Genomic DNA, 26,237 nt, shown 5'->3' with positions numbered 1-26,237 from the left:
TACCACTTTAATGGCAGAAAGTGAAGTGGAACTCAAGAAATATGGCTTACCAAGATACTTTGTTGGGCGAGTTGGTACTTATTCATTATTAATATAAACAGCGCGAACACGAAGACAAAGGACAAGATAAAAGAAGGCACAGTACTGTGCCTTCTTTTGTCTTCGTGTTCGCGCTGTTTATATTAATAATGGAACTCAAGAGACTTCTGATGCGCGTACAAGAAGAGAGTGAGAAGTTTGGGCTTAAACTGAACATTAAAAAGACAAAGATCATGGCATCTTGCCCTATCTATCAAGTCCTGGAGCATCAAGGGACAAGAAGTGGAAGCTTTGACAGATTCTCTCTTCCTGGGCTCCAAGATTACCCCGGAAGGAGACTGTAGCCATGAAATTAGGAGACACCTGCTTCTGGGAAGGAGAGCCATGGCTAGCCTTGACCGCCTAGTAAAGAGCAGAGACATTAGTCTGCCAACCAAGACCCGTATAACTCGTGCTATGGTCTTTCCAATTGTGATGTATGGATGCGAGAGTTGGACTGTGAAGAAGGCTGACCGTCGAAGAATTAACGCGTTTGAATTGTGGTGCTGGCAGAGACTTGAGAGTTTCTTGGACGGCCAAAGATCAAATCAGTCGATACTGTCGACCATAAACCCTGACTGCTCATTGGAGGGTCAAATTCTAAAGTTAAAGCTCAGCTACTTTGGTCATCTGATGAGAAGAGAGGAGTTGCTGGAGAAAGATTTGATGTTGGGAAAGGTTGAGGGTCACCGGAGAAGGGGTAGGCAGCGAACGCGATGGTTAGATGGCATCCTCGAGGCGCTGCAGACGAAGTTATGTGATGTTAGGAAGATAGTGAGAGACAGGAAAGCGTGGCGTGATATGGTCCATAGGGTCACGAAGAGTCGGACACGACTGAACTGAATCAAAAGGTGCATCAAAATGCATTACTTGAAAAACTGCAATCAGCAACCGAAAGTTTAGATCCCCGATTTTTCAGACATGCTTGATTATTTGAACTTCTTCATTGCACTGTGACATGCTCCATAGAACTAATGTATAAGAGCACCTGAAATTTAAGATGCATCGCAATTGCTTGATTTTTGGATCTCATTCGCATTCACCGCGGTGTCGCTGCCAATAGTGAAGCTTCCATATATTATATTTATGGGGCCGAAAATGTTATCAAACTAACGCAAAATTTAAAGAGGAGAGCCTATTAGAAGCAGGGCTAATATTCTGCGTAGGTTCACTCTACATGTACGCGTGGTTGTGAGGTCATACTGTTCTGGAATGACGTCCGCTGCCAAAACTTGCACCAACTTAAGTTTATGGATGTCCGAATTATCAAATGGCTTTAAGTTGCAGTATGCTGCAGTAATTTTATCTAATGAACGCTTGGAATGTAGACAGATTTGAAAGGAAAACTGCATGACAAGGATTTCTCACGCTTTCGTCAAAATTTTGCTTTTTGCATACTGTTGGAAATGTCGAAGAAATGATCCGGAAAGTTCATTAATTTTCAGCCGCTAATAATCTGACTTAATCTTGCCTAACCGTTTTGTTTCAGAACACAATGAGATATTCAATAATTCGACCGTACGTTCATGATGGATGCACTCATGACGCTGAGGAAATATGATTAGAACATTTGTATCCCTACCAGCCAGCGCATACGGCAAAGAACTACGAAACACAAGACCAGCTCAGTGTCGGGCATAAAACAGAAGCAGTAAAGATTATCTGAGTTACACAGTAGTGACCAAACATGGCCACACAAGAAGCCACAAGTGTCAGCTTGCCTGAGATAGGCTGCCTTCAAAAGCTGCAACGAGGCGGTTTATCAGCGCTCCTGCACTGACAAAGTCGAGGAGCCAGGACCTTCGTGGGCTTTGCAGCAGCACGCAGAAAGTGCGTGCAGCCTGTTTCACAGCTTCCAGTCTCTTGTCCCAATGTGGGCCGCTCTTCTTCCCCACAGTACCCTCGAGAAGAAACGCAATGCCCAAAAGACCAAGCATGCAGCGCAGCTGGTTCCCCGGAAAGAGGCTGTCCAACGGAAGGTGATTCAAAGCCTGGCAACACAAATGAAACAAATATACAATTAAAATTACTCAATTTTGCCCTTCCCCTTTTTCCACGTGATCATCACTCACAAAGACTTTTGCAACAAAAGTTGTGGGCTTTACTGCCTTGCAATGAACTGCACATAGAAAACACCACAAGCTTGAGAAAATTGCAATGAACTGTATTAGTAATACTTCCACGTGAGCTCACAGAACGGTGTTTGAGCCTTTTTACACTTTCAGTGACTACTGCATCACACACATCAACCTTTGCTGAGCGCACAGAGACATACCATAACAGATGCCGACTACAGTTTGGCAGATTTATGACCCCTGACACAACATCACTTTACAGACCTTTGAGAATCAAGGCCTTCGTGTTCAAAGGCAGCCCTGAAGGCAGACAGAACATCTTTCAAGAAGCTGCGTCAGCCATGATAAAACTTAAGCGCATTTTTAGAAAGCTATGCAGCCGATAAAATTGTTACGGGAGTAGTTCAGCTTGAGGGTTCAGAGAGCGGAGATGGGAGACAAGGCTTTCACAGAACAGGCCTTTCCTGCAGGCACCAGCCGATACTGCTCGAACGTCGTCTTCGCCAAAACTACTCAGATTCGTCTCTTTCCTTCTTATGCGCATATCAGCGCATGCATCGCTTAACGTAACAATATTTTGCAAAAGTGTTAATAAAGCTAGCCTAGTTTTACTTTTCAATGCACAGCATTCGGGAGAATAACTTAGTAGAAGGGCAGTCCCTCAACTGCATTCCATAGCAGATAACCTGAGTTAGTGTGGATAAGACTGGCAATTTTCTAACCGATGAAAATTTTTATTCAAACCTTACAACAGAAATGCAACAGAAAGTGCCCATAGAGATTGGGACAATAAAAAGAAACTTCCACAGCTGATGAAAGAAGCTGTCAACAGTTCTGCGATAGAGAAAGGGAAGGTGAATTTCTTGACTCAATGAATGAATTAAATACTATGGTGGTGCAACTTTCGTAAAGTCCTCAGCTGATTATTAAATGAATAAATATCCTGCTCCCATTGTGACGTTTTCACTGCTGATGACCTATGCGCAGTGCTCAGTCATCAAAGATAGCTCCAGCTTTGAGCAGCATCATGTAGCTGTATTATTGCTGCTTTTTCAAGTTTTGTACCTTTGATGAAACATCCTTGGCATGTCAGTAAGAATGTACACGTAATGCATTCTAGCCTACATCTTTGTCCTCACCGTCTCATATGGCTCTCTACCATTTTTGAGCGTTATCAACAGGAGAAGGCATAAATCTTTGTTTGCTTTCCTATGGTCACGTCTTCACCTTCTTTTAAGCCAGTAGCTGTACGAGACTTCCCGAGAGGTAGGCGCCATTGCTGTAAAAGTACATCAAAACGAAAAACTCTAGTGTTCCCTCACCAGCCATTGGAGAATGATCAATGAAGAATGATATTGAGGTGTGCACAGTGGTGGGTGCTCCTAAGAAAGCACTTTGTGAGCCAGCTGTGATAACGGCAACCACAATCACTTCCTTGCCGTGAAGGAGGGTACCAAACTTAGGCCTTTTTTTTTTCACAAAGATGATTTGCTTCTACTGGAACTCAGGTCGTCTTTAATAAATTTTAAATAGCAATGCGACTACCTATTGTTTATGACAGCCAGAGGTATCTGCAGTTTTCTCCCTCAGCCTGCTTCAGAATTCAGAATAATTCAATGTAATTACCTCCAACACGAACAGTACATCTGATGTGTCCATTCTCTCCGTGAATTCTTCGGAGCCCGCTGCTATGATGGCCACCAATTTTTCAGAGGAACCATGTATGGCTGCCCACATCTTGTTGAGGCCCTCAGAAGTGAGCAGCTCTTTCGAAGTGTAGTCGGCAACTGGCACAGTTTCTGCATACTTCTCCCACTTGACTGGCCCTGACAGGGCATGCATCATGGTGCAACAAATCCCCGTGGGTTCTTCCTCACAGTCGTGTTTCCTGGAATATTACAATAAGTATCTACCATCATAACTGGTAAAATACACATGCTAAAATCAGTACTGCACTATGCCCTCTCTTCATACTGATTAAGGCACGACCTGCTTAACAAACTAGTGAAAGTAAATTTTACATAACCTGATTCCATATTAAGGACTTTCTATGGCCACCCATTGCTTAACAAAGGTTCTTGCTACATGTTACATCTGTAAACAGACTGTGACAGCACAGAGTTACTAGGAAGCAACTATTCTGTGTACCTGCAATGACAATGAGATAGTGAACCTAACAGGTAACAATGGCTGAAAGAATGTAGAAAGAAAGTGGTCATTAAAATACTTTACAGTTAATCCTTAATATAACGAACCCATTGGGATCACGAAATAGTTCAACGTACCAATATTACCAGAGGTACTATAAAACACGTCCCTAGGTAGGCTTATCTACAGTCTGAAAGTAGGAGCGAGGTACATCCATGCAAGCCTCATACCACTTCCTGTGGCAGCATGCCAGCTGCAAGAGCACTGGCAGAATGCCACTCAATGCCACTGCTGAGACTAGCCCAGTTCGCATCAAGGTCGCAGCAAACTAGCCACTGCCTAGCCCAAAAAATTTAACCTTTTTTTACCAGTTCGTCACAAATACAGCATTATCACTTTAAGGCAAAGGTACAATTGGATTTTGCAGTGCATTCAGCAACAAAGCATGCAGATAAGCAGGTCATGTGAGAGAGCTGCCTTTTGCCATTGGCCATGGGTGATACCCGTATTCATTACTGCGCCTTCCTTCACTTTGTGTCTATGGTTTTGGAAAGCAGTAAACACGGTGCAGACAACAGAGCAGAGGATATGCAGCCCACCCTTCTAGTTGCGAATGTGAACATGCCCTACCAACCGCTGCCAGCACACAAATTCGGTGCCTGTCGCTCGGTCTCGCCTACCATGTTTCCTTACACACCCAGTAACACCACATGCTTCCCTCATCACATGCTTTTCCAGCATCTTTGTACAACTAGAATTGCCAGCAGGTGTGTAAAGCCAGCCCCTCCTTCACTTCGGGTCACGAAGGCACTTGCTCAGGAGGATCCTGAGGCTTTGCACTATTTGATACAGACTATAATCCCATTGTAATCCTATAACCAGTCAACAGTGCTAAGAAGGCATTAGTTAACCACAGGCACTTTCAACCACAACACTTCTATACCAGGTAGTTGGCCTTTGGTCTTCATTTCAAGTAAGTGCCTTAGAAAGGTGGAAGGAAAAGTGCTTGAAAGAATATGTGCAATAAGACAAATACAAAAGAGAGAAGCCTAACCACAGCCTTTACCTTTTTCTAGCCTTGAACATAGTTGCAACATGTCCCCAGACAGCTGTGACATAGCAGGTCTGCATCAGCTTGCATTCCAGGAATGCCTGGCTTCCAAGGAATGTGGATATAATCTTGGCTTGAGTGAGGACATTCTTGCTGCTATAGAAACATATTCATGCAAAAAAAAAAAAAAAAAATGAAGAGTTGAGACTGAAAAGAATACCAAAATGAAGCAACTGAATCAGGACAGTGATTACTATAGTATCTAAAATTCAAAACAGCCCCCAAGTAACATGTCAATGACAAGTGCACAATGACATCAACAGCTGAATGTAAAACAATACTTTTTCCATTGTTGTAGAAGTACCACTCTAATGAAAAGTATTCAGTGACCACTGGACGCCACCTACACAGCAGTAAGTGAAACTTGAGTAGTTATAAAAAAAAAAAAGCATCACGGCTTAAAACATGGGTCGTTCGCCCTATAAACCACTCAATGGAAATTAGGAGATGCAGCTCACAAAATGTAGCCTCCCGAAGTGCTAGTAAACTTTGATGACTTCAATGGTACTGGCTTCCTCACACTGCATCCAAGCAGAATAGTGCTAAAATCATAGCACAGAAGACAAATCAAATTTGATATGAAGGCTACCCCGAATAATATAGCCATGCTTAACAAATTAACAGAAACAGCATACTTTGTCAAAAAACTACATGCAGTGCATGACTCAAACCATCTGGATTTCAAGATTCTAGGTTAAAGTGTCTCCAATAAATTAACATAAGAAGAGTGAAAAGAAGAACAATCAGCTAAGTGTGACCCTTCAGTAAAAGTCCCAAAGGAGCGAAGCATTGGTATTTTCATGCCAACTTTGCCCTCAGATATACTGCACAAAAAACTGTCAGTCTGTCCCTTCTGACCACCGAGTAGAGCTAAAGCATAAAACACTCTTACTCTTCATCTCATCAGCACAAATTATGGGGGACACTGTGGTAAAAGCTTTATTACACATGTTCAGCAGCCAATGCCAATTACAGTCTGCCTGAAATACGACTGATGATGCAGTACAAGTAGTTGAAGGTTCGACAGAAGTCCGTCTGGTCAGGCATGGTAGTAGGGTAAAAAGAATTGCAGCCACTCACAAAAACGTTTCGGAACCCGTACGGGTTTCTTGATCACAATGAGGCGGACAGGGCGAGGGAATGGAAATTTAAAGGCGAAGCTGGTGACGTAATGATTGTACATAGATTAATGGCATACTTCTTGTAGTGCGATTCATGACTCCGATTGTCGTTTGAATGAATGATGACGCAAGCAGCAGTCGCATAGTCAGATTCTTGTCCTTGGCTAAGACTGCAGCATCGTCCCAGGCAATCTGATGCTCCGTCTTGTGCGCATGCTTTTACAAGCTCTAAATTCAGTAGGACTCAACCTGCAATTCAAGAAGCCGGTCGTTTCTTCACTCGTGACTCATGCCAAAATAATCCGCAACTACAAAAACTGGGAGTCCAAGCTTAAGAAGTTACAGCACGAGCTTTGCCAGAATGGAAATCCTACCCATTTTATTTCAAGGATTGGGAAGAAAGTTTCTCAACGTAGGATAGCCACTTTTCGGCTAGCGCACGGATCCCTTATATGCATGGCGTTAGTGAAGCTATGTCCCATGTATTTCCAAAATATGATTTGTGCATTGGACACGTGCCGGCCTGCAAGTTTCACAATATGCTTGTTAATGTTAAAGACTCCCTACCTTCTGTTCATTTCCCCGGTGTGGTCTATGAGATACCTTGTGGCGGTTACAGTGAAGTTTATATCGGTAAAACTGGGAAGTTCACACTAAGATTGAAGGAGCACCAGCGTGATGTTCGAAACAAAAAGATTGCTTCAAGTGCACTGGCAGAGCACGCGCACAAGATGGGGCACCAGATTGCCTGGGACGATGCTAGTCTTAGACAAAGACAAGAATCTAACAACGCGGCTGCTACTTGAGTCATCATTCATTCAAACGACAACCGGAGTCATGAATCACACTACAGGAAACATGCCATTAATCTATGTACGTACAATCATTACGTCACCAACTTCACCTTTCAATTTCCGTCCTTTCGCCTAGTCCACCTCATTGTGACCAAACAACCCGTACGGGTTCCAAAACATCTTTTTTAATGTTGACTTGGCAAGTGACTGCAATTCTTTTTACCCTGATACAGTGCAACCATGACGTTGTGCTTTTCATGGGTCATGGAAAATAAACATAAAAGCCAACATTTAAAAAAAAATTCTACATCATTGTGGGCCGCACTCTTTATTTTCCTACATGCCCAACTTGCTTCAGGCTTTGTGGCTCTTACAATCGCAGTGCACGCACAACACACCTTCAACATTCTGCAGGGCGATGACACAAACATGTCTAAATAGATGGAGAAGTTACAATGCCCACTTTGTTGTACATGACACAGAGGCACCGCATAGCACTTTGGAAGCACTAGCAAAGATGGTAACTGATGCTGGGGATTGAGGGTATGCATAGATCAGTCTTCTGACAGTACACACGGATTGGTAATTCAGTCTATAATTGACACCATAGCAGAGTGCCCCAGATTAATTTAATATGCGCTGACACCGAATACCACATGGACACGTTTGTATTTCACCTCTTTCAAAGTGTGACCACCAAAGTCCAGGTCTAATCTTGAGACCATGTGCCCAGATACCATCAAGGCCAGTTAAGAAGTGGTCACGCAAAACTATCTGGAGAAGTCAACACATACTATATGTGTCCAAATGGCCATGCTTGCAGTAAAGAGGCAAAGGACAAGAAAAATGCCTTGCCTATCAGATGCATCTTTGCTTTGGGCATTGGCAAGAACCTCCAAGAAAAAACGGCAGAGTGCGGTGGCATTCTTCGCAGGCAAGCAGGGAGCCAGTAGGGAGAAGTTGACCAGAAGTGTGTGCAATGAGACTACTGGGAAACGGCCCCCTGAAATTTCACAAACCTGCAAATGCGAAACATACCAAACATCAATGGATCCAAAGAAGGCTGTCAGACAGTGTAACACCAGCTTTCCTTTCAAATACATACCCTCTGAGACCAGACCGAAGGAGTCACGGTCATGTCAACAGATGAGAAAACTAATTTGGCAGTAGCTCTCAAGGTATACGCAAGGTGCTCATTGGTAACATCGGTGAAGAGGATGAGTGCTCTGATCTTCTGAATCCACAGCAACATCTGTGAAAAAGAGATGAAAGTAGTCAATAATGCACTACTGGCATTTAATACAGAAATAAGGTCCATTCCAGCACTGACATTATGTGTAAGTATGTCAAGTTTCATGCAAACTGGAACTGTGCAACAAACCTCATCATTTAGTTGTGCCATACTCTGTGCCTTGCTGCCTCCCTGTTTCACTTCCTTCAGCATTGCACAGTAGCCTGCCTATCCAACAAGCTGCAAAAGCTACTGCTTTCCTCGATGAAGCTTCACTCACTTCTCATGCCATAACAATTTCTTACTACCACAGCCTAGAACTGAATATTACAGCAAACTCGCAGTTAATTTCTGTTCCTCATTTTTGTGTAATTCATTACCTTTAGTGCAAAGCAATTATCTGATATTCATGCTTTCAAACAGTTTTCATACTTTCATTATTTATTTATTTTTCATTTTTTTCATTGATAAGAGCATATGGAGCACTCACTTAAATTCTTTTCCTCTGTTTACACATTTACATAACATGTAACCAAACTATGTTTCATTTATATTTACATCCACGTGTCTTATGATTAAGTTTCAGTTTCACCGACAGTTGTTGGTATGTCACAATTTTTTTGCACACTTGTAACAGGAGGTCTCCTGCACTTTCGGATCTCCTCCTGCATTTATCAAATATGCGTAAGCAGTCACTGGTCGTTTAATAAACTGATTCTGATTCAATGCCCCCTTTGTTTTAGCCCTTGGAGCAGACAAATTACAATTGTTTTAGAAGTGTACAAATAGTCAAATTTTCAAATCTGAACCAAACACCAATATGTAAAAAAAAAAGCTTCAACTATTGAGTATCTAATCAGTTAAAACAATAAAAAATTAAGAAATAGCAAACACTGCTGGTCTTGTTCACTGCACAATTCACATGGCATTTGCCAATAAAATTAAACTACAATTGAACAGAACTGTATAAACTACTGAAAAATCCAGTATAAATTTTATACAGGATTCCGTATATACCATTCTTTGTACAGGAAGGACCTGCATGACATCAAGTGGAGCTCTCACATCGCTGCTGAATATAGTGAACTCTCATTGATTTGGCCTTCAAGGGACAAAAAAAAAAATATCTTAATTAACTGCAAGCTTGAATTAGTGAATGAGCCTGAAAAACTGCCGAAAACTGTTTGCATCTTAGTAATTTTATCTGATGGAACACTAGCACAATAGTCGATGGTTGTCATCATTTGAAATTAAGCCCAAGTCAGAGACATTTTTTCCCAGTTTCGGAAAGTGCTTCGCTTTGTGCACACTGTCGGGAAGGCTCTCTGACGGAAGGGAAGGCTGTTTGTGAAATATTTTAGGGGAATCCCCCAAGGTGGAGTAGATTTGTAATAAGGGAGTAATTACTCATTGCATTGCATTACTCATTGGCTGCACTTGGGTGGATGCAATGAGTAATTACTCCCTTATTACAAATCTACTCCACCTTGGGGGATTCCCCAAAATATTTCACAAACACCATTCCCCCTTCGAGTTATAGATCAATTCGCTCTCGCCCTACCATCTGATCTGCTGACCGTCCTGGTTAGCTCAGTCGGTAGAGCGACTGCCCCGGAAAGGCGGTGGTGCCGGGTTCGATTCCCGGATCAGGACGAATTTTCCTTTAACTACGAAGTTTCTGAGAAAGCTGTATAGCTTTCCTTTGTAGCCGTTGGCTGCGCTTGGGTGGATGCAATGAGTAATTACTCCCTTATTACAAATCTACTCCACCTTAGGGGATTCCCCTAAATATTTCACCAACACCATTCCCACTTCGAGTTATAGATCAATTCGCTCTCGCCCTACCATCTGATCTGCTGACCGTCCTGGTTAGCTCAGTCGGTAGAGCGACTGCCCCGGAAAGGCGGTGGTGCCAGGTTCAATTCCCGGATCAGGACGAATTTTTCTTTAATTACGAAGTTTCTGAGAAAGCTGTATAGCTTTCCTTTGCAGCCGTATGGCTGCGCTTGGGTGGATGCAATGAGTAATTACTCCCTTATTATAAGGGAAGGCTGTCTTCACAAAATGGCCCTGTCGCGTTTTGAGGATGCTTCACTGCACAGTAGAGTATTGCAGTGAAACTGCACTGAATTCAAAATGTTCAGTATATGTATTCAGTAATTTTCAGATTTCAAAAATTCCGAATATCAGTTTTTTTAAGATGAACCCAAATCAAATAGCAAACATAATAAATTTTGAAAATTCACACACCCCTAAACGTTGCTATCATCAACGCTTGCTTTGGATCTCTTAAATTCGCATGATAAAACCGACAGAACATCATGTTTAGGCATATTATGCTACTGTATAAAAATCCGGTACAAAAGTTTATTATTTCACATTCCTTTTTGAAGCATTTCCTTTTAAGTAATGCTGACCACATGTTGATTTCTATTTTCCCAGCATTTATATATAGGGGGGTCTCAGTTATGGTTGGCCTGACAGCTTGAGATTGCTTCAAAGATAACTATAATGATATTCCTTTCAAAATTCTCCTGAGGGTTCAAACTCCCATTTTCATTAAATTCAAGCAAATAAGGTAATCCAGTCATTTTCTCATCATTCTATCCCTGTTATGAACAACATGAAAATCAAACGAGACATGCCTTCAAACATATACTAATTTGTGATTAAAAAAAGAAAGAAGCTTACATCTGCAATTTTTTGCAGAATTGTGAAAAACTGGGAGCCTTAGTTATGGTTGTTTTAAGAAAGCGCTCTATGTTTGAACAGCTACAACACCTTTCAAGGGCCACCGGCTGCCCTTTGATGAAAAATGTGTTCCACTTTGGCTGTAGCGAGACATCCTCTCATGAAGACGTGCCGCTGCAAACATTTTTTGTTTCAATATACTCAGTAACAGTACAACCATCATAGTAAATCTACTTCGCCATGACCTTCTCCTTTCCTGACTTTGAAGTCTGTCTCTTTCCCGCCCGTTCAACCAGCATCAGCAAGTGAAATTCACCCCCCCCCCCCCCCCGCCCCTCCGATTTTAGCAGGAGGCATGCAGTCTAGTGGAGTACGCCAGATGCTGATGTTATAGGCCCTCATTGCTAGGCATTTTCTTCATGTTTTTTTGCAGTCTGATTATCACAGCAAGGGTACAGGAGCTCACACGTGCCTGTATTCCATGAAATTTTTTGTATCGCTTTTTACTTCCACCCTGAGAATCCTGCTAGAGTGTCCTATGCCTGTATGTTTCCGTGACGGCTCCCCATCATTCTGCGACCTAAGGCAGAGGCAACCATTTGTCTAAAAGTCGAGAGAGGCATTTTTGGCAGCATGCTGCTTCGCCCCCACTGCACAATGCCTGAGCTCAATGGCCGGCTGAAGCGCAAGATGTGGAGATCTCTCCAGCATTAATTCTTGGGAAAGGAAGCCTGTGCAAGTGTGCGTGCCTCTGTGTATGTTCGTGTATTTCTTTTTGCATTTGTGCCTTTTCCATGTTTCTAAGTGCATGGCTGCAAGAATGGCACAGTGCACAGAACGCACTGGAACGTACACCCATGAGCAAAAGTGGTATACTCCACCCGAACTGCAATGATTGCATTTTTTCAGTATAAAAAAATGTGCCACACAAAATTGCTTGGACAAGATGGCAGCTACATCAAAGAGGGTATGTTATGCATATCTCAGAAATAACTGATTATCTGTTGGAAAAATCTGGCGGGCAGTTTTCTCGCAGCACGTGGAGTATACCACTTTTGCTCCCGACTGCACATCAACTGGACAAGAAATTAACAACCTTCCCTACTAACTAACACATGCCACTACAAACTAATCGCTCCAAGAACACTCATTTCACTTAGTGAGTGCAGATGTAGGCAAGAAACTACCACGTGCAGTCAAAGACAGGCCAGCTGCTTTGGGAGACTGGAAGAGTGTCACAAAGAGTAAGCTGATTAAGAGATCATTTGCTCAGGTGGTCTGCCAGTTATCCAGACAAGCCAATGCTGTAAAGAGCAGTGGCCTCTATAAGCCACAGAGCAGAAAAGGAAAACACAGTCTATGGTATCTTTACAGTGATGACGAAGGAAAAATGGACAGCCTTTTACTCACAAGATGATGGCAGACGAGCTTAGTTCTGTCCACGCTCATCAAAGCCAACACAGAATCCATCTTATCCCCAGTGACAGTGGGGTGTAGGAAAGAAAGGTCGGGAGCATCCAGAGGTGCCATCAGCTCAGGGGCTGCATATGTCTCACCGTAACTCTTCCGGTACAGGCACAGTACGAGGTGGAGCTCTCCCCAGGTATGAAATATACACAGGGCACACTGTGCATGCTGTGCCTGCAAGAAAGAGTGTGCACATAAGAACCATATCTAACAGGAAGAAGACAACTCAGAAAGATGTATGAAATTGCCACAATAGCAAAGCACAACACATATATATAGTCAAAATCATGAAAAAGTTGAATATGCTAATAACCATCGATATATAATCAATTACAACAAGCGAGCATATCCGTAACTTAGAAGCAAAAATGTACCGCACCTCTGCTAGTGACATGCTTTCTAAGGTGATGAGCTGGTAGTGCATCGCTCGTTAAGCATGCTAAGTCAAACCTGCTTTGCTCTGAGGTCGCATTGGACAATGCTTTTTAACTAGCCACTGCCTATCCTAAGATGTCTAATCGTGTCACCAGTGCACCATACAGAGAATAATCACTCATTAAAATTAAAGCACCGTTCATTTCTGCAATGCCTTCAACACCGAAGCATGCCACACAAGGGTCGCTGCAGGCTGCAGTTGGCCGTATTCACCCCATTAAACCTAAGCGGTACGCAAAATGAGTAGGGTTGTGCGAATATTCAGATGTTGCAAATATTGAAGCGAATAACACAGTATTCAATTTGGACTTCAAAGCGCATAGCGGTATTCGAAAACGTAGAACATTTTCGAAATACTACATTTCTGCACGATAGCACCAATTTCAATGTCGGCATGGTTCATGCACATGGCATGGTGACAGGGCTTACAAACTCAGCCTGCGGCAGCTACGTAACTCGGCACTTCTCTGACAAACGTTCGTGATGACACAAAGCCGAGATGCAAAAGCAAACATGCCATGGCGGGAACCACACTATGCCTGCTGTGCAGACGATGAAAAAAAGGATAATCATAAATGCAGAACCACCACTGTGACCAAGGTGAACACTCTATCGGTATTGGCTCTACAGCTGTGGTGTCGCTGGAAACCAACTATAAAGTAGGAGATTACTTATTTTTTACATCGTTCAATGGCTTAAATTAGCGAAGAGATGAAACACTGGTAATTTAGGCGTTGCTATGTGAAAACCAGCCGCATGAGGCATTCTGATGGGGATGCACAGTGTTTGCTGCAAAGAGGACCCCCCTTTTCTTGCTTTCGAGTGTTTAGTTTGAAAGCGCTCAAAGATTAACTAATTAAACCTGCTGCCCAACATTCTTAGACAGACAGTTGGAAAACTGCATGGTGCGAAGTGGGCCAAAACGATCGCCGATCTGGCGTGAGCTAATGGCAAAGAGACAGCAGCGCCCCTCACCCTGCTGCGGTAGATGGGTGAGGCCATAAAGCTAATACACAGGCAGAAATTTTAAAATATTATGGTGGAGACAGGATTTATTTATTTATTTATTTATGAAGCTGGTTACGAGGGACAACGACGATATGGCAAAACGCAGTAATGAGCACCAAAGACCAAAGAGCGACGCTCTAAAATTCCGAGCACTGAGGAATCTAAACTGGAGAAATGCGAAAGCCTAAGCACTGCTGGTGCACACGGTGCATCACGTTTGCTCTCATTATTATTATCAACTAAATGCACAGTCATTATCGCTAATTGCAGCGTCACCGTTTTCGCTACTTATCATCCTCACGGTAGACAAGGAGAATTATGATGTGCGTTTCATGATCCCAGGAGTAGCTCAGTTGGTTAAAGCGCTTTGCTGGGAATCCGAGGGATGGAGGCTCGATTCCTGATGGAGACAGGATTTATTTATTCATGTATGGAGCTGGTTACAAGGAACAATGGTAACACTGCAAAACGCAAGAACAGGTGCAAAAGAGCTTCGCTCGAAAAGATGTTGTGCATCAGCTCAGAATGCACTGATTGTAAATGGTTAACTTCTCAGATATACCTCCTAATAAACGGTTTCACAGCTATGCTTTTGCAGCAAGTCACTTGTGTCCTGTCACAATATGAAATGGCACTGTAGCATAGACTAATGCACCCATTTAATGCCTCTGACACAACTATTCCGCTCTTTCACTCCAAAAGCAAAAAAACTGTTATCAATGAAAGTTGTTCATTGTTCTCGTTAGATAACTTTTCGTTCTTTTGCTTGGCTACAGTATATATTCCATATGAAGTGAAATCAGGCATGGCAATATCAGGAAAACGTTTGCATCAAAATTGAATGCAAACATGCCCGAAGCAGTTACAACAAGAGAATGGCAAATTAAGGTAAACTCACACTCAGAAAATATTCTACTGAAAAATAATCAGACAAGTGTAAATGGTGGGGAATGATCTGACAGTTGCATAAAAATATGTAAAATCAATAGTTCAAATGTTCCCCTCTGCTTCATCAGACACTGAGACGTTTGCTACAACTTATACATTATAGGTGCCCATGGTGCCAAATACGATGCGGCAGGCCAACAGATCAAATGGGGAACGTGGGAAAATGCTGTATTCCAAATGCACTCATAAATGCTACCAGCACGTATAAATCATAGGGGGAGTAATCTAACTGCTAGTTATCTATGCTGCTCAAGCATGCTCCAACACAAGGCATCTTTCAAGCACTCACACTTTTCTTTTCGATGCTCAGATACAGCATGCGTGTGGCAAGTTCTGATGTGGCGTGCATCAACTCAGTGATTTTTGTCACGTACAAGGGAGGCGTATTTGGATTGACAGCCTGAATGTGGTGAGCAAATGTGCGGAAGATTTCCGTCACGACGATGACCTTAGGGAGGTGATCCTCTTGCTCTTTGGGCTCTTCACTTTCCGATGTGCCTTCTAATAAAAAAAAATTAAAAATGAAAAGCAATGCAACTGTGTCCACATCAACATCACCTAATAAGAAAAGCAACATTCCTTATAATTCTTGGTCACTTATGAAAAAATTATAATTAAAACAGAGGCCACCTAGTCCTGTATAGTAAGCACAACCTGTTTTTATGTGCAGGCACTGACCTACCATACGAAGTGCAATGGTCTCACCTGCGGTGCTGTTTCCTGATGTCCAGTAGCCGAGTTGGTCTACAAGGAACTGCCACGTTTCAGTTAACTGGCCGGGAGAGAGGTTGATGCAACATTCGGCAAACTTGTGTAAAAATGACGCTGGAATGCTTGTGGAGGCCAACGGAGCATTGAGGTTAGTGAACGATGAAAAGATGTTCCGGATGAGCTTCGGCACTCGGAAAAGTGCTGTGTATGTAGTCAGGATTCTTTCTAGAAGAGAGTTCCGAGCTTTCAAAAGGCCTGGCTGACGCTAGATACAAAAGACAGAAACAAAAAACAAAAACAGCACCATTAAGAGCTTAAAAGGGGCAAGAACTGCATAAATGGTCATGAACTATGCAACACCTCACAATACTCTAAAATGCCATGGTATGAATTCACTGCATGTAGAAAGCACAGAAGATGAAATTCTTGATAGCAAATGCAAGTTTTGATTGTTCAAGTTCAGACTCCAGACTTTAAAATTTGGTTTTTGCTGTCTCAAGGTATGACATTGCAGTTCATAATTAACACAGCAGTTTAGTGTTTGTTACTACCAAACAGAAAGCCTCCTACAAGCAGACAGAGCAAAGGGTAGCATGAAGTTCATAAGCATTGAATAAATCGCACAAAAGTAAAAGTAAAATCTCAGTTAAAAATGAAAAGAGAGACTTCAACTGAAAATATTTGTTAACAAAATAATAATCAAAACGCTTTCAGGGAATATGTAACTGTTAAGGAACATTCTACTGTCTAAATGCGCCATTTAGTTTTAGACAAAACTTCTTGTGCACTTCTGTAATAACCTATGTAAGGTTCTAACCGTGAGCACTTAATGGCTCAAGTACTGTCGCACAACAAGAATAACTCAGGAAACTAAAAGAAGAATATTTGAAGATTTAAAACTGCCTCACTGTCATTGATCACTTTTTGCACCATTTCTTTTCTTCTCTTCCCCCCCCCCCCCTCTCCCCCTTTCTCTCTACTCCACACCTCTGCTGAAAGACGAAATGATGAAGTTCAAATGGTGTTCGCATAATACAGTAGAACTTCGGTGATACGAACCTCACAGAGACGCAATAACATTCATATCATCAAAACTAATGAAAAAAAGTATCTTGAGGCATGGGAAAGGCAGTCGCACAGATCTGTTTACGTCCGAGAAGGTTTATTAAGGTCACGCGGTCACAGCTTGCCACTCACAGTTTGCCACTCACAGCTTGCCACTCACAGCGTGACAGGCGATCGGAGCGTCGGCGACGTTCAGGCCGAATGCCTTTGCGGACTTCTCGTGGCGCGTACAGCACAGCAAGAGATGGTGACGTGCCTGCCGTGTGGCGCCACAGACTGCTTGCGGATCGCTATAGCGGAACCAGCAATGTGCGGTTCATGCAGTGCGCATGGACCGCATGTTGCTGCCTCTGCTGAAAGCCACGTCATTGAAAGCTTTTCGTGGTGTGAGCCCGCCACCGCAAGCTGCTCTTGATGCGTGCATACAGCGCCGCTGGCGATCGCAGAGTCAATTCCTATGATGTACGGGCAGTACATACCGTATACACGCGTGTAATGGCCGCACGCACGTAATGGCCGCACCCCGAACTTTAGAAAGAAAATTGGGAAAAAAAACTTTTAAAACATTTCCCGAGTAAAAACCGCACCATGAGTTTCAGGAAGTTGGGCAGTGCCGTCTACTGTGCGGTGCAAGAAATACGGAACGTTTTGTGGTTACTGCCGCCAGGTGGGGCCCAAAAATCAAGTGAAAGCCAAAATGAAGCGTAAGGTTAGAAGTAGAATTGCCAATAAGAATTAAGAACAAAATATTTGAGGAAAAAAAAAGTCGAGCATGGGGGCAGCGGCCACCACCTCCGTTACAAAGGGGGCACTCCTAGCCGCAGCGATGCCCGCCCGTTACAAAGGGTGAGGCCAGCAAATCCAATCCAATCCAATCCAAGTCTGTTCGCTCCTCCGTTTTACAGCCATTTCCTCGATCACCCGAAGCATATCACGTGCGATCTCGCAATCGGAACGCATCGCTGCCCTGATTTGTTCTGCGCTCGTGAGCTGGAGATTTCCCTTTTCCTCGATGGGAAAATAAGTTAGTTATACCGCTCACTTTAAGCTGAAAGTGATTCACTACGCGAAAGAAGAAGGAAAAAGAGTGGCTGGACGAAAGTTCGACATTGACGAAAAATGTGTACGGTGATGGTGCTTCCAAGAAGATGCCCTCAGGACAATAATAAAGGCAGCTACCACCGCAAATAAATTTTTTCGCTGTCTTTTTTCTCATGTAATCGCCGCACCCCCTGATCTTCACCCCAATCTCGGGAAAAAAAGTGCGGCCATTACACGCGTGTACAGTCGAACCCGGATATATCGAACTTGAAGGGGATCACGAAATAGTTTGATATATCGATAATTCGATATACAGAAATCGGCTTGCGACGGTAATTACGATGCGAAAAAAGGATACCGTATTTGTCGCGTAATCAACCCACTCGCATAATGATCCCACCCTCCACTTTTGCACCCGAGAATTTGAAAAAAAAAAAAAATGCGTAAAGGCCAGCCTCGTTCACATGCAAGCGATTGAGCAATCTCAGCGACGAGCGGCAGCGACAGTGCGAAAAATTTCAAACTTGCTGGAACTGCGTCCCTCTCGCCGCTCGAGCCACCGCGGCAGCTCAAAACAAGGTTTGTGTCGCCGCGGCAGAAATCGTGAGCGTTTTCGCTCGCATGTCGATGGCGCGCGTCACTCCGTTTTGGTGGCCTCATCCACAGCTCATTTCTTGGCAGCGTGCCAAGATGCTGCGCAGCGATAACGTACGGGCGCGTTTATCTTTTGATAGCTCCTGCGGTGGCGGGGAGCGAACTTGGCAGAGTGCCCATGATGGCTTGATTGCACAGGCCACCCCGCGCTTAGGGCGGGCGTCATGATCGCAGCAGCTGACCGCGTGCTTTCGCCGATTCATACATGCAGGATAAACGACTCCCGCAAAAAAAAAGCAGAGCGCTGTCGTTTCTTAACGTCTGCAGGTCAGCTGCCGCGCGCAGAGGGCTCGCAACGCGTCCGACGTCTGTCTGAAAACGGGCTTAGCTGGCTTGGCGCATGTGTAGCACGAGCTGAAGGAGAGAGATAGCTCCCCAAAAGAATGGGCACACCCACGCACATGGCTTGCAAACGTCATATGTTGGCGCGCGGGAAACGATAACTGCAGATGCGTGCGCCTTTGGGAAATGGGCGCGGCGCTGCCCAGACCAGCCGTCGCCGAACTGTTCCTTCTCATTCCTTCCGCGCATGGCTTCAAAACGTCACGCGGCAAACGGCCAAGTGTGATGCGATCGTCTTTGGGGAAGGCACACTTTCCAGTGTGTGGTACGGAGTTCGATATATCGAACGGCCGGTGAAATTAAGTTCGATATATGACGCGGCTTTCCTATACTTTTACATGGGATTTTCAAGGGGATATTCCGCGAGTTCGATATAACCAAAATTCGATATATCCGGGTTCGATATAACCGGGTTCGATATAACCGGGTTCGACTGTATACGGTAATGCTCAAGGATGCGATCGCAGTTCACACGTTCGTATCATCTGTAGTGGTGCGGGAGAGTGTCTGGAGCATTCAAAATTTTCCACACCGTACATAATGCACTTTAGCCGGGAAATTTCGTGAATTTGTATCATTCCAAAATTCGTACTAAGCTTTTACTGCATAGCTTCAGTATCAGCTCTGTGTAGTATGTGTCTAACCGATGGCATGATCCAATGGTCATGTGACGATACTTTATTTAGACGTCGATCAGGAGGTCTTTGAAGAAAGGGGAGGGTAGGGGAGACTGGTTCTAAAAAATTGCTCTGCCAAGTAACACTACACTTACCAGCCCGCACACCTCCCAGCACTTCTGAAGGGTCTTAATCATGCTGCCTTCGACCAGGTTGGGGGCAATGCGCATTATGGTGCCCAAGCAGTGGAACCAGGCAGCGTTGGTGAACTCAAGGGGCTGCAGCTTGGCAGCCAGCTCACCAAACCAGCGGCGCGGCTTGAACAAGCTGCGCTTGAACTGGGGCATCACCAACACAAGGCAGTACTGCTCACTGGCCTGGTAGGTTGCCAGCAGCTGGTTCAGGAAGTACAGTCGCTGCTGGGTACTCAGCTCCATGTCCTGAAGAAAACGCCACAGAACAAGATTATGCTCTCCATACTTGCACGCACAGGAAATGCGCCCATGCAAAGCGCGCGCATCTTTTCCAGTGAATAGGTCACAGCAACTAACCCTATGATCTAAATATATTCGCCTAGTTGCCGTTGACACTTTCAATGTGGCCACAGGTTTGCTATTGCCAAAGTGGAGGCCTGAGGCTCTGTCAGGCTGCTGTAAGACAGCTTTCATTCAAGGAGCCTCTGTAAAGGGCCTTGACTCTGCCCTTGTAAAACAATGTGAAGTAATGAACAATGTGCCACTTACTACGAGTGGTGTTCCACTGAAGGAGGTGCACTCCACTCCCAGGTGGTACGCAAAGTAAGCCAGGAGCACAGTATTTGACTGGAGGTCCTCAGTTCTAGAAAAAGAAGTCTCATTTAGTTTCAAATGAAAAAGACAGCAGCAAGGTCAAAATAGAAACTAAGAAATTAAAATACCACTATGCATTCAAAAAAAGAAAGCACCTACTTGTTAAAAAATATGATGCCTTCAAGGAACACAGCGAAAAACTCTGGAAGGTAGTGTGCTGCTGGCGTTTTGGATGATGCCTACAAAATATAACGCGGTAACCTTATGTAAGGAAGAGTGTATATCAGACTAAATATGCCCAGCTGTACTCCATACACCAGTTGCTCATGACAAAGCAAATTTATTATCTACCACCGTTATCATTGCAGCTATCCAATGAATCGGCTATAGAAACACAAAAGCATATGAACCATGAATGCCTATTAAGTATGCAAGAGCATGGGTGTGCTTCAAACAACATGGGTTAGGCATGTATATGCCTCCTTCACTCTGGCTATGTCACGAAGATAAGGTGGCGCTGTCGTCGTCAGTGACTTTCGCGTGATAGGCAAAATATTTCAGTCGCTTTGCCTACCGTGATTGCAGGGTGGTTTTCTGCTGCCGAAAAAAAAAAAAAAAAAAAAAAAACCGGCGGCATGCAGACCAGTTGCCGCGCCGTGGCATGTGCCAAACAGCACAGAAAGGCAAGTATAATAAGCTTGCGCAGTTTTCTTGTAAACATATTGCCGTACACAGTGGGATGCCACGGTGAAGAGCAAAGGCTGGATATAGACGCTGGCTTATCGAATATGTGGCAAACACTTTGTCAAGACTAAGCTAGCGCTTATTCACCTCTGCGCCTGAGTGGTCTACCTGCTCAAAGGCCGCGAATAACTCGTTTGACCTTCCTTATGGCATATAATGAGATTTTTGTTTTGGTGTGGGTGCAATTGCGCATGTAACATATTGTTACAGTACGCAGTAAAAGAGACGATGACGAAGTGCTGGGCTAGTGGAGAAAGACGACGCTGCAGCTACGTCTGGTTCTCCTGTGAGTGTGTCCCTGACGGTGAACTGTTGCGGCTACGACGTACCATCGCCTCCTAACATCTCGACGTGCCTCATAACAATATGTTTAGTCAAAAAGAAAGATCAAACTTGGAGATTCTGTGTAGATTACCGCCACCTCAATCAGATCACTAAAAAAGACGTTTATCCGCTCCAGAGAATTGACGACGCCCTCGACTGCTTGCATGGTGCCAGCTATTTTTCCTCGATCGACATGCGTTCCGGCTACTGGCAAATAGCTGTCGACGAACGGGATCGAGAGAAAACCGCATTTGTCACCCCTGACGGACTATACCAATTCAAGGTCATGCCATTTGGCCTCTGTAACGCTCCTGCGACCTTCAAGCGCATGATGGACTCGCTTCTCCGTGGCTTCAAGTGGACAACATGCTTATGCTACTTAGATGACGTCGTTTTCTCTCCCACGTTCACAAGTCACCTTGAACGGCTTTCTACGATACTGGCAGTCTTTCGGCCCGCCGGTCTTCAACTCAACGCAAAAAAATGCAGCTTCGGCCGCCGCAAGATCAAAATCCTGGGACATGTGCAAAGAGAAGCTTCGGGATCTCTTTGGCAAGCCGATCGGACGCAAGCTCGGCGCTAAAAAGGACCTGGCATCGCGAGCACAGTCGTCGACCGAATCATATCTGTCGTACATACAAGACGTAATAGCTCTATGCCGCAAAGTGAACAGCGCCATGCCCGAGTGTGACAAGGTGGGCCACATCTTAAAGGGCATTGCTGACGACGCTTTTAACCTTCTATTTTGCAAAGATTGTACGACGGTCGACTCCGTCCTCGAGGTATGCCGGCGGTTTGAGCAAGCTAAACATTGTCGTATTGCTCCCCGTTTCGACCGCTTGCCAAACACAGTTGCTACGTCTTTGTGCGAAGATCTGCCAACACTGCAGCAACCGTCCCATGAGCCAAACTTGACCAGGATCGTTCGCAGAGAGCTGGAGGCAATGGCCCCCGTCGCATTCACACCTCAGCCGGCGGATGCTACTATAGCACTGATCCAAGCTGTCGTTCGCCAAAAATTCACGAACGTGGGCCTTAATGCGAGCGTAAGCCTCAGCTCTGGTCAGCCGTCCGCACAGCCATCTGTCCAGTCCACCGTTCCGGTGGTAGCTGCTGCGGCTCCGACTGCGCCCTTCCCGACGCGATACCCCGAATCTACCCGACGCTACCGCAACCCAGAAGAATGGCGGACCTTGGACAACCGACCCATCTGCTTCAACTGCTCACGTGCCGGCCACATTTCTCGCCATTGCCGTAGCGACCGATTACGCCACCCGGTATGCCATAACCAGAGCTATCCCCACCAGCTGTGCCTCCGACGTTGCAGACTTTCTTTTGCATGACGTCACCTTGCTTCATGGTGCTCTTCGTCAACTGCTCACCGATCGCGGTCGCTGCTTCCTTTCTAAAGTTGTTAATGACCTTCTGCGCTCATGCGCTACGCGCCACAATTTTACAACGGCCTACCATCCACAAACGAACGGTCTTACTGAGCGCCTTAATCGTACCCTGACCGATATGATGTCAATGTATGTTTCTGACCATCACCGTGACTGGGACATCTCTTTACCTTTCATAACATTCGCTTATAACTCCTCACGGCATGATACTGCCGGATACTCTCCCTTTTATCTACTCTTCGGCCGCGACCCTCTACTTCCCTTCGACACCTTACTGCCTCTTGATGATTCTTCCTGCAGTTACGCTTCTGATGCCATCACCAGCGCTGATGCCGCCCGTCATATTGCTCGAGACCGGCTTCGTGCGTCACAGCGTTCTCAAAAGCACCGTTACGATCTCCAGCACCGTGACGCCTACTACCCTCCTGGCTTCCTCGTACTCCTCTGGCTCCCTGCTCGACGTGTAGGCATGTGCGAGAAACTTCTGCCCCGCAACGTGGGCCCTTACCAGGTCTTGCGGCAACTTACCGACGTGACGTACGAGATTATCCCTGTGAACCGCCACTCTCCTGCAAACCATCATCCAGAAGTCGTGCATGTCACCCGTCTCAAACCTTATATCTCGTGCTCACCTGTGTAGTCTACGCACCGGGACTGTGCTTCTTCCGCGGGGGGGGGGGTATTGTTACGGTACGCAGTGAAAGAGACGATGACGAAGTGCTGGGCTAGTGGAGAAAGACGACGCTGCAGCTACATCTGGTTCTCCTGTGAGTGTGTCCCTGACGGTGAACTGTTGCGGCTATGACGTACCATCGCCTCCTAACATCTCGACGTGCCTCGTAACAATATGTAGACGAGGCAGCCAGTATATTGTAATGCGTAGGCCTGTTTCTTTGTTGGTGAAAACAATTCTTCAAACACAGTCTTTTTTTTTTTTTTTTCACTTCGGTAATCCCACTTATGCGCAATGAGCTGCTGCGCGAGCGATCTGTGTTGACTCCGTGGTTATGTTGCATGACTAACCTCCCCCGTGTTTACCTCATTATTTTAATCTATTTCGTGATGAAGATTGCCACTGCGCATTGACGGCCACTGATTTGCTCAATTGAAGCTGCATATATTTTCTATATACCGAGCGGTCTTGGTTGTATTCGCTGTGGCTAATTGTGAATGTGAGTTGTGGGGTTTAGCTTCCCTGAGCGACACATGGGCTCGTGATTCAGACTCTTTGAGGACCTTTACATCAGCTATATACATACTGCATCGGACACTGTCGTATTCTGAGTTTATCCTACATTGAAATGCGGCCATGGAGGCCGGGACTGAACTGGGTCGCCTTAACTGCGGAACCACCGTCGCAGTTTGTTATTGTAATGCTAGCTAAAAGCATGGATACCTGTGATGAAAATGCGAACGTTAACGCCAATAGCCGCCCACGAACAGAGCAAATACAACAGGCATGCAGCGAGGTGATTTAAACGAATAATGCAAGGAAAATCAAATCTGTGTGGTGCCAAGGTGCAATGCTCTTGCTACTGTTGCCATGCTTACCTAAAAGCCGCTCGACGCTAGCGAAGGGCTTCCAACCACACTCGTTTGCCATTCGGTGTGAAGAATCATAAGAGAGTATAATGATGTTTCCAGCGGATTACTGTGGTTTGCGCATGCTGTTTACGAGCGAGAAAAATCACCGTCTTACTCGACTGAAAGTAAATGTAAGCATTCAAAGCTTTGCAATTCTCGACGAGTTCCGCAGTTAATTTGCTGGGCGAAAACAGCAAATAGATAACAGCATTGCTTAATTTCCCTGACGGGCAGCAATGCTTCGCTGGTGCGCCTTAAACTCTGTCTCCGTCTGGTACGGCATGCGGGACTGGACGCTGTACGCCGTGTACGTGAAATTTTTCCATGTATCGCTTGTGTCCTCACCGCTGAGGCTCACGAAATACTCGCATGTGTACATGTACTCCAGAGAATGCAAGTAGAGTCGATTATTCAAGAGAAAGAGCAGGTTTTTTAATGGGAAACATGTGACTGGTGTTTTGCTCTCTTCCTCTGTGTTTTACCCTCTTACTCTAAAAGGGGACCAGACTCGACCTTTGTCGAGTTCATGCAAACCATCTGAGCACATTGTTTTTTCTTCTGCAAAAAAGGTGCCTGCACTTGAAGAACTACAAGCCTGCCAAGGGATGAACTGCAGATGTATTGATTGGTATGGTGCAGTTATACAATATGTGAGAAAATTGTTCTGAAACTGTTTCCCAAAATTCATTGGAAATTTCTGGGTATCAACTGCCCTTGGTTAGTTTCACTAAGCTAAGACACACAGTCTTTCTTTAAAACCTTGGTTAAATTTACCTGAGACACCTGGTACAGGCTGAAGCGATTTCTTTTTCTCCCAGAAAAATTTCGACCACCTCGGATTCTTTAATGTGCACTGGCATCGCACAGCACACGAGCACCTTGTTTTTCGCACCGATCGAAAAGCTGCCGCCAAAGCCGGAATTCGATCCTGCATCCTTGGGCACAGTAGTCGAGCGCCCTAACCACTGCACCACCCCCGTGGGATCTCCTTGAACACTAAACAAGCTTAGAAACACTAAACAAGTAAATAAAAACAAAGAAGGCTAGACAATGACCAGAGGCTAACATTCATCAGTGACCTGCATCAGTACTCACCGTATCTTTGAGCACTTTTCCAAAAAAACCCATGAGCTGTTCCAGGAGGTGTTCATCACCCTTCCGTGCCCTGTTCTGGCGATGTGGCTCAGCTTGGAGCACTTCCACCAACTCTTCATTCACTTTCACATCTTCAACGTCCATTTCATCTCCTTCCCTCACTTCCGCTTCGTCGCCCCTCACCTCACCATTATCGTCCTTCACCTCACTGTCATCTTTCTTTGCCTCACTGTCATTCTCCTTCCCATCATTGTTTTCTACTTCTGCACTGTGAGGCATTTGGGCATTCCAGCCATAAAGTTGGAGATACTCGTACAAGGCTGTCAGCCAAGCAGTGATGTTGTTCCTGTTTCATGAGTTCAAAAGAAGCAGTAAAGAGACATGAAGCAATTGTGAACTGATACCCACCTCAAGCTACATTTGCTCTCAATACAGTCTGTAAGCAACACTGTGCATTACTACAATAACAGTTGTCCAAGAGTTGTCCAACAATACAGTCGTTCAAGAGTAAAACCCAGGCATCCGTTAGCATCGTATAAGCTTCGAGTTTAACAAACTCATGTAATAATCAGTGAGAGCTGCTAGAAGCAAACCAATCCCCGACATCAGCTTTTCTTGTCAAATTGACCAGAAACATCACACTGTGAACCAAATAAATCTGGTTTGCCACACTGACGTCGTGAGACACGCTGCACCTGTGAATTGGCCCTAAACTCACATTAATGCTGTGAGCTAATACATTTGTGTACTAAGAAAAACAATGAC

At 44.7% G+C, this 26,237-nt stretch overlaps 1 protein-coding gene across 1 annotated transcript in view; it reads right to left on the bottom strand.

The window, feature by feature from the left end:
- The window catches only part of LOC146185064 (unhealthy ribosome biogenesis protein 2 homolog), a 76,467-nt gene that overhangs the window by 36,850 nt on the left and 13,380 nt on the right, over positions 1-26,237 (bottom strand). Inside the window, exons 7-18 of the mRNA XM_084606048.1 lie at positions 25,473-25,818; positions 20,485-20,564; positions 20,281-20,374; positions 19,693-19,977; positions 15,813-16,083; positions 15,397-15,608; positions 12,660-12,890; positions 8,433-8,579; positions 8,183-8,346; positions 5,368-5,508; positions 3,780-4,041; positions 1,800-2,069 (exon numbers count right to left, since the gene is read on the bottom strand). Coding sequence (XP_084462174.1) covers positions 1,800-2,069; positions 3,780-4,041; positions 5,368-5,508; positions 8,183-8,346; positions 8,433-8,579; positions 12,660-12,890; positions 15,397-15,608; positions 15,813-16,083; positions 19,693-19,977; positions 20,281-20,374; positions 20,485-20,564; positions 25,473-25,818 — 2,503 coding nt within the window. The remainder of the gene's footprint in view (positions 1-1,799; positions 2,070-3,779; positions 4,042-5,367; positions 5,509-8,182; positions 8,347-8,432; positions 8,580-12,659; positions 12,891-15,396; positions 15,609-15,812; positions 16,084-19,692; positions 19,978-20,280; positions 20,375-20,484; positions 20,565-25,472; positions 25,819-26,237) is intronic.

This window comes from Amblyomma maculatum, chromosome 6 (assembly GCF_055883805.1).
Source record: "Amblyomma maculatum isolate TAMU_Amacu chromosome 6, ASM5588380v1, whole genome shotgun sequence".
In the NCBI taxonomy this organism is placed as follows: domain Eukaryota; kingdom Metazoa; phylum Arthropoda; class Arachnida; order Ixodida; family Ixodidae; genus Amblyomma; species Amblyomma maculatum.
The sequence above is the reverse complement of the archived record's forward strand: the minus strand, read 5'-3'. Positions and strand labels throughout refer to the sequence as shown.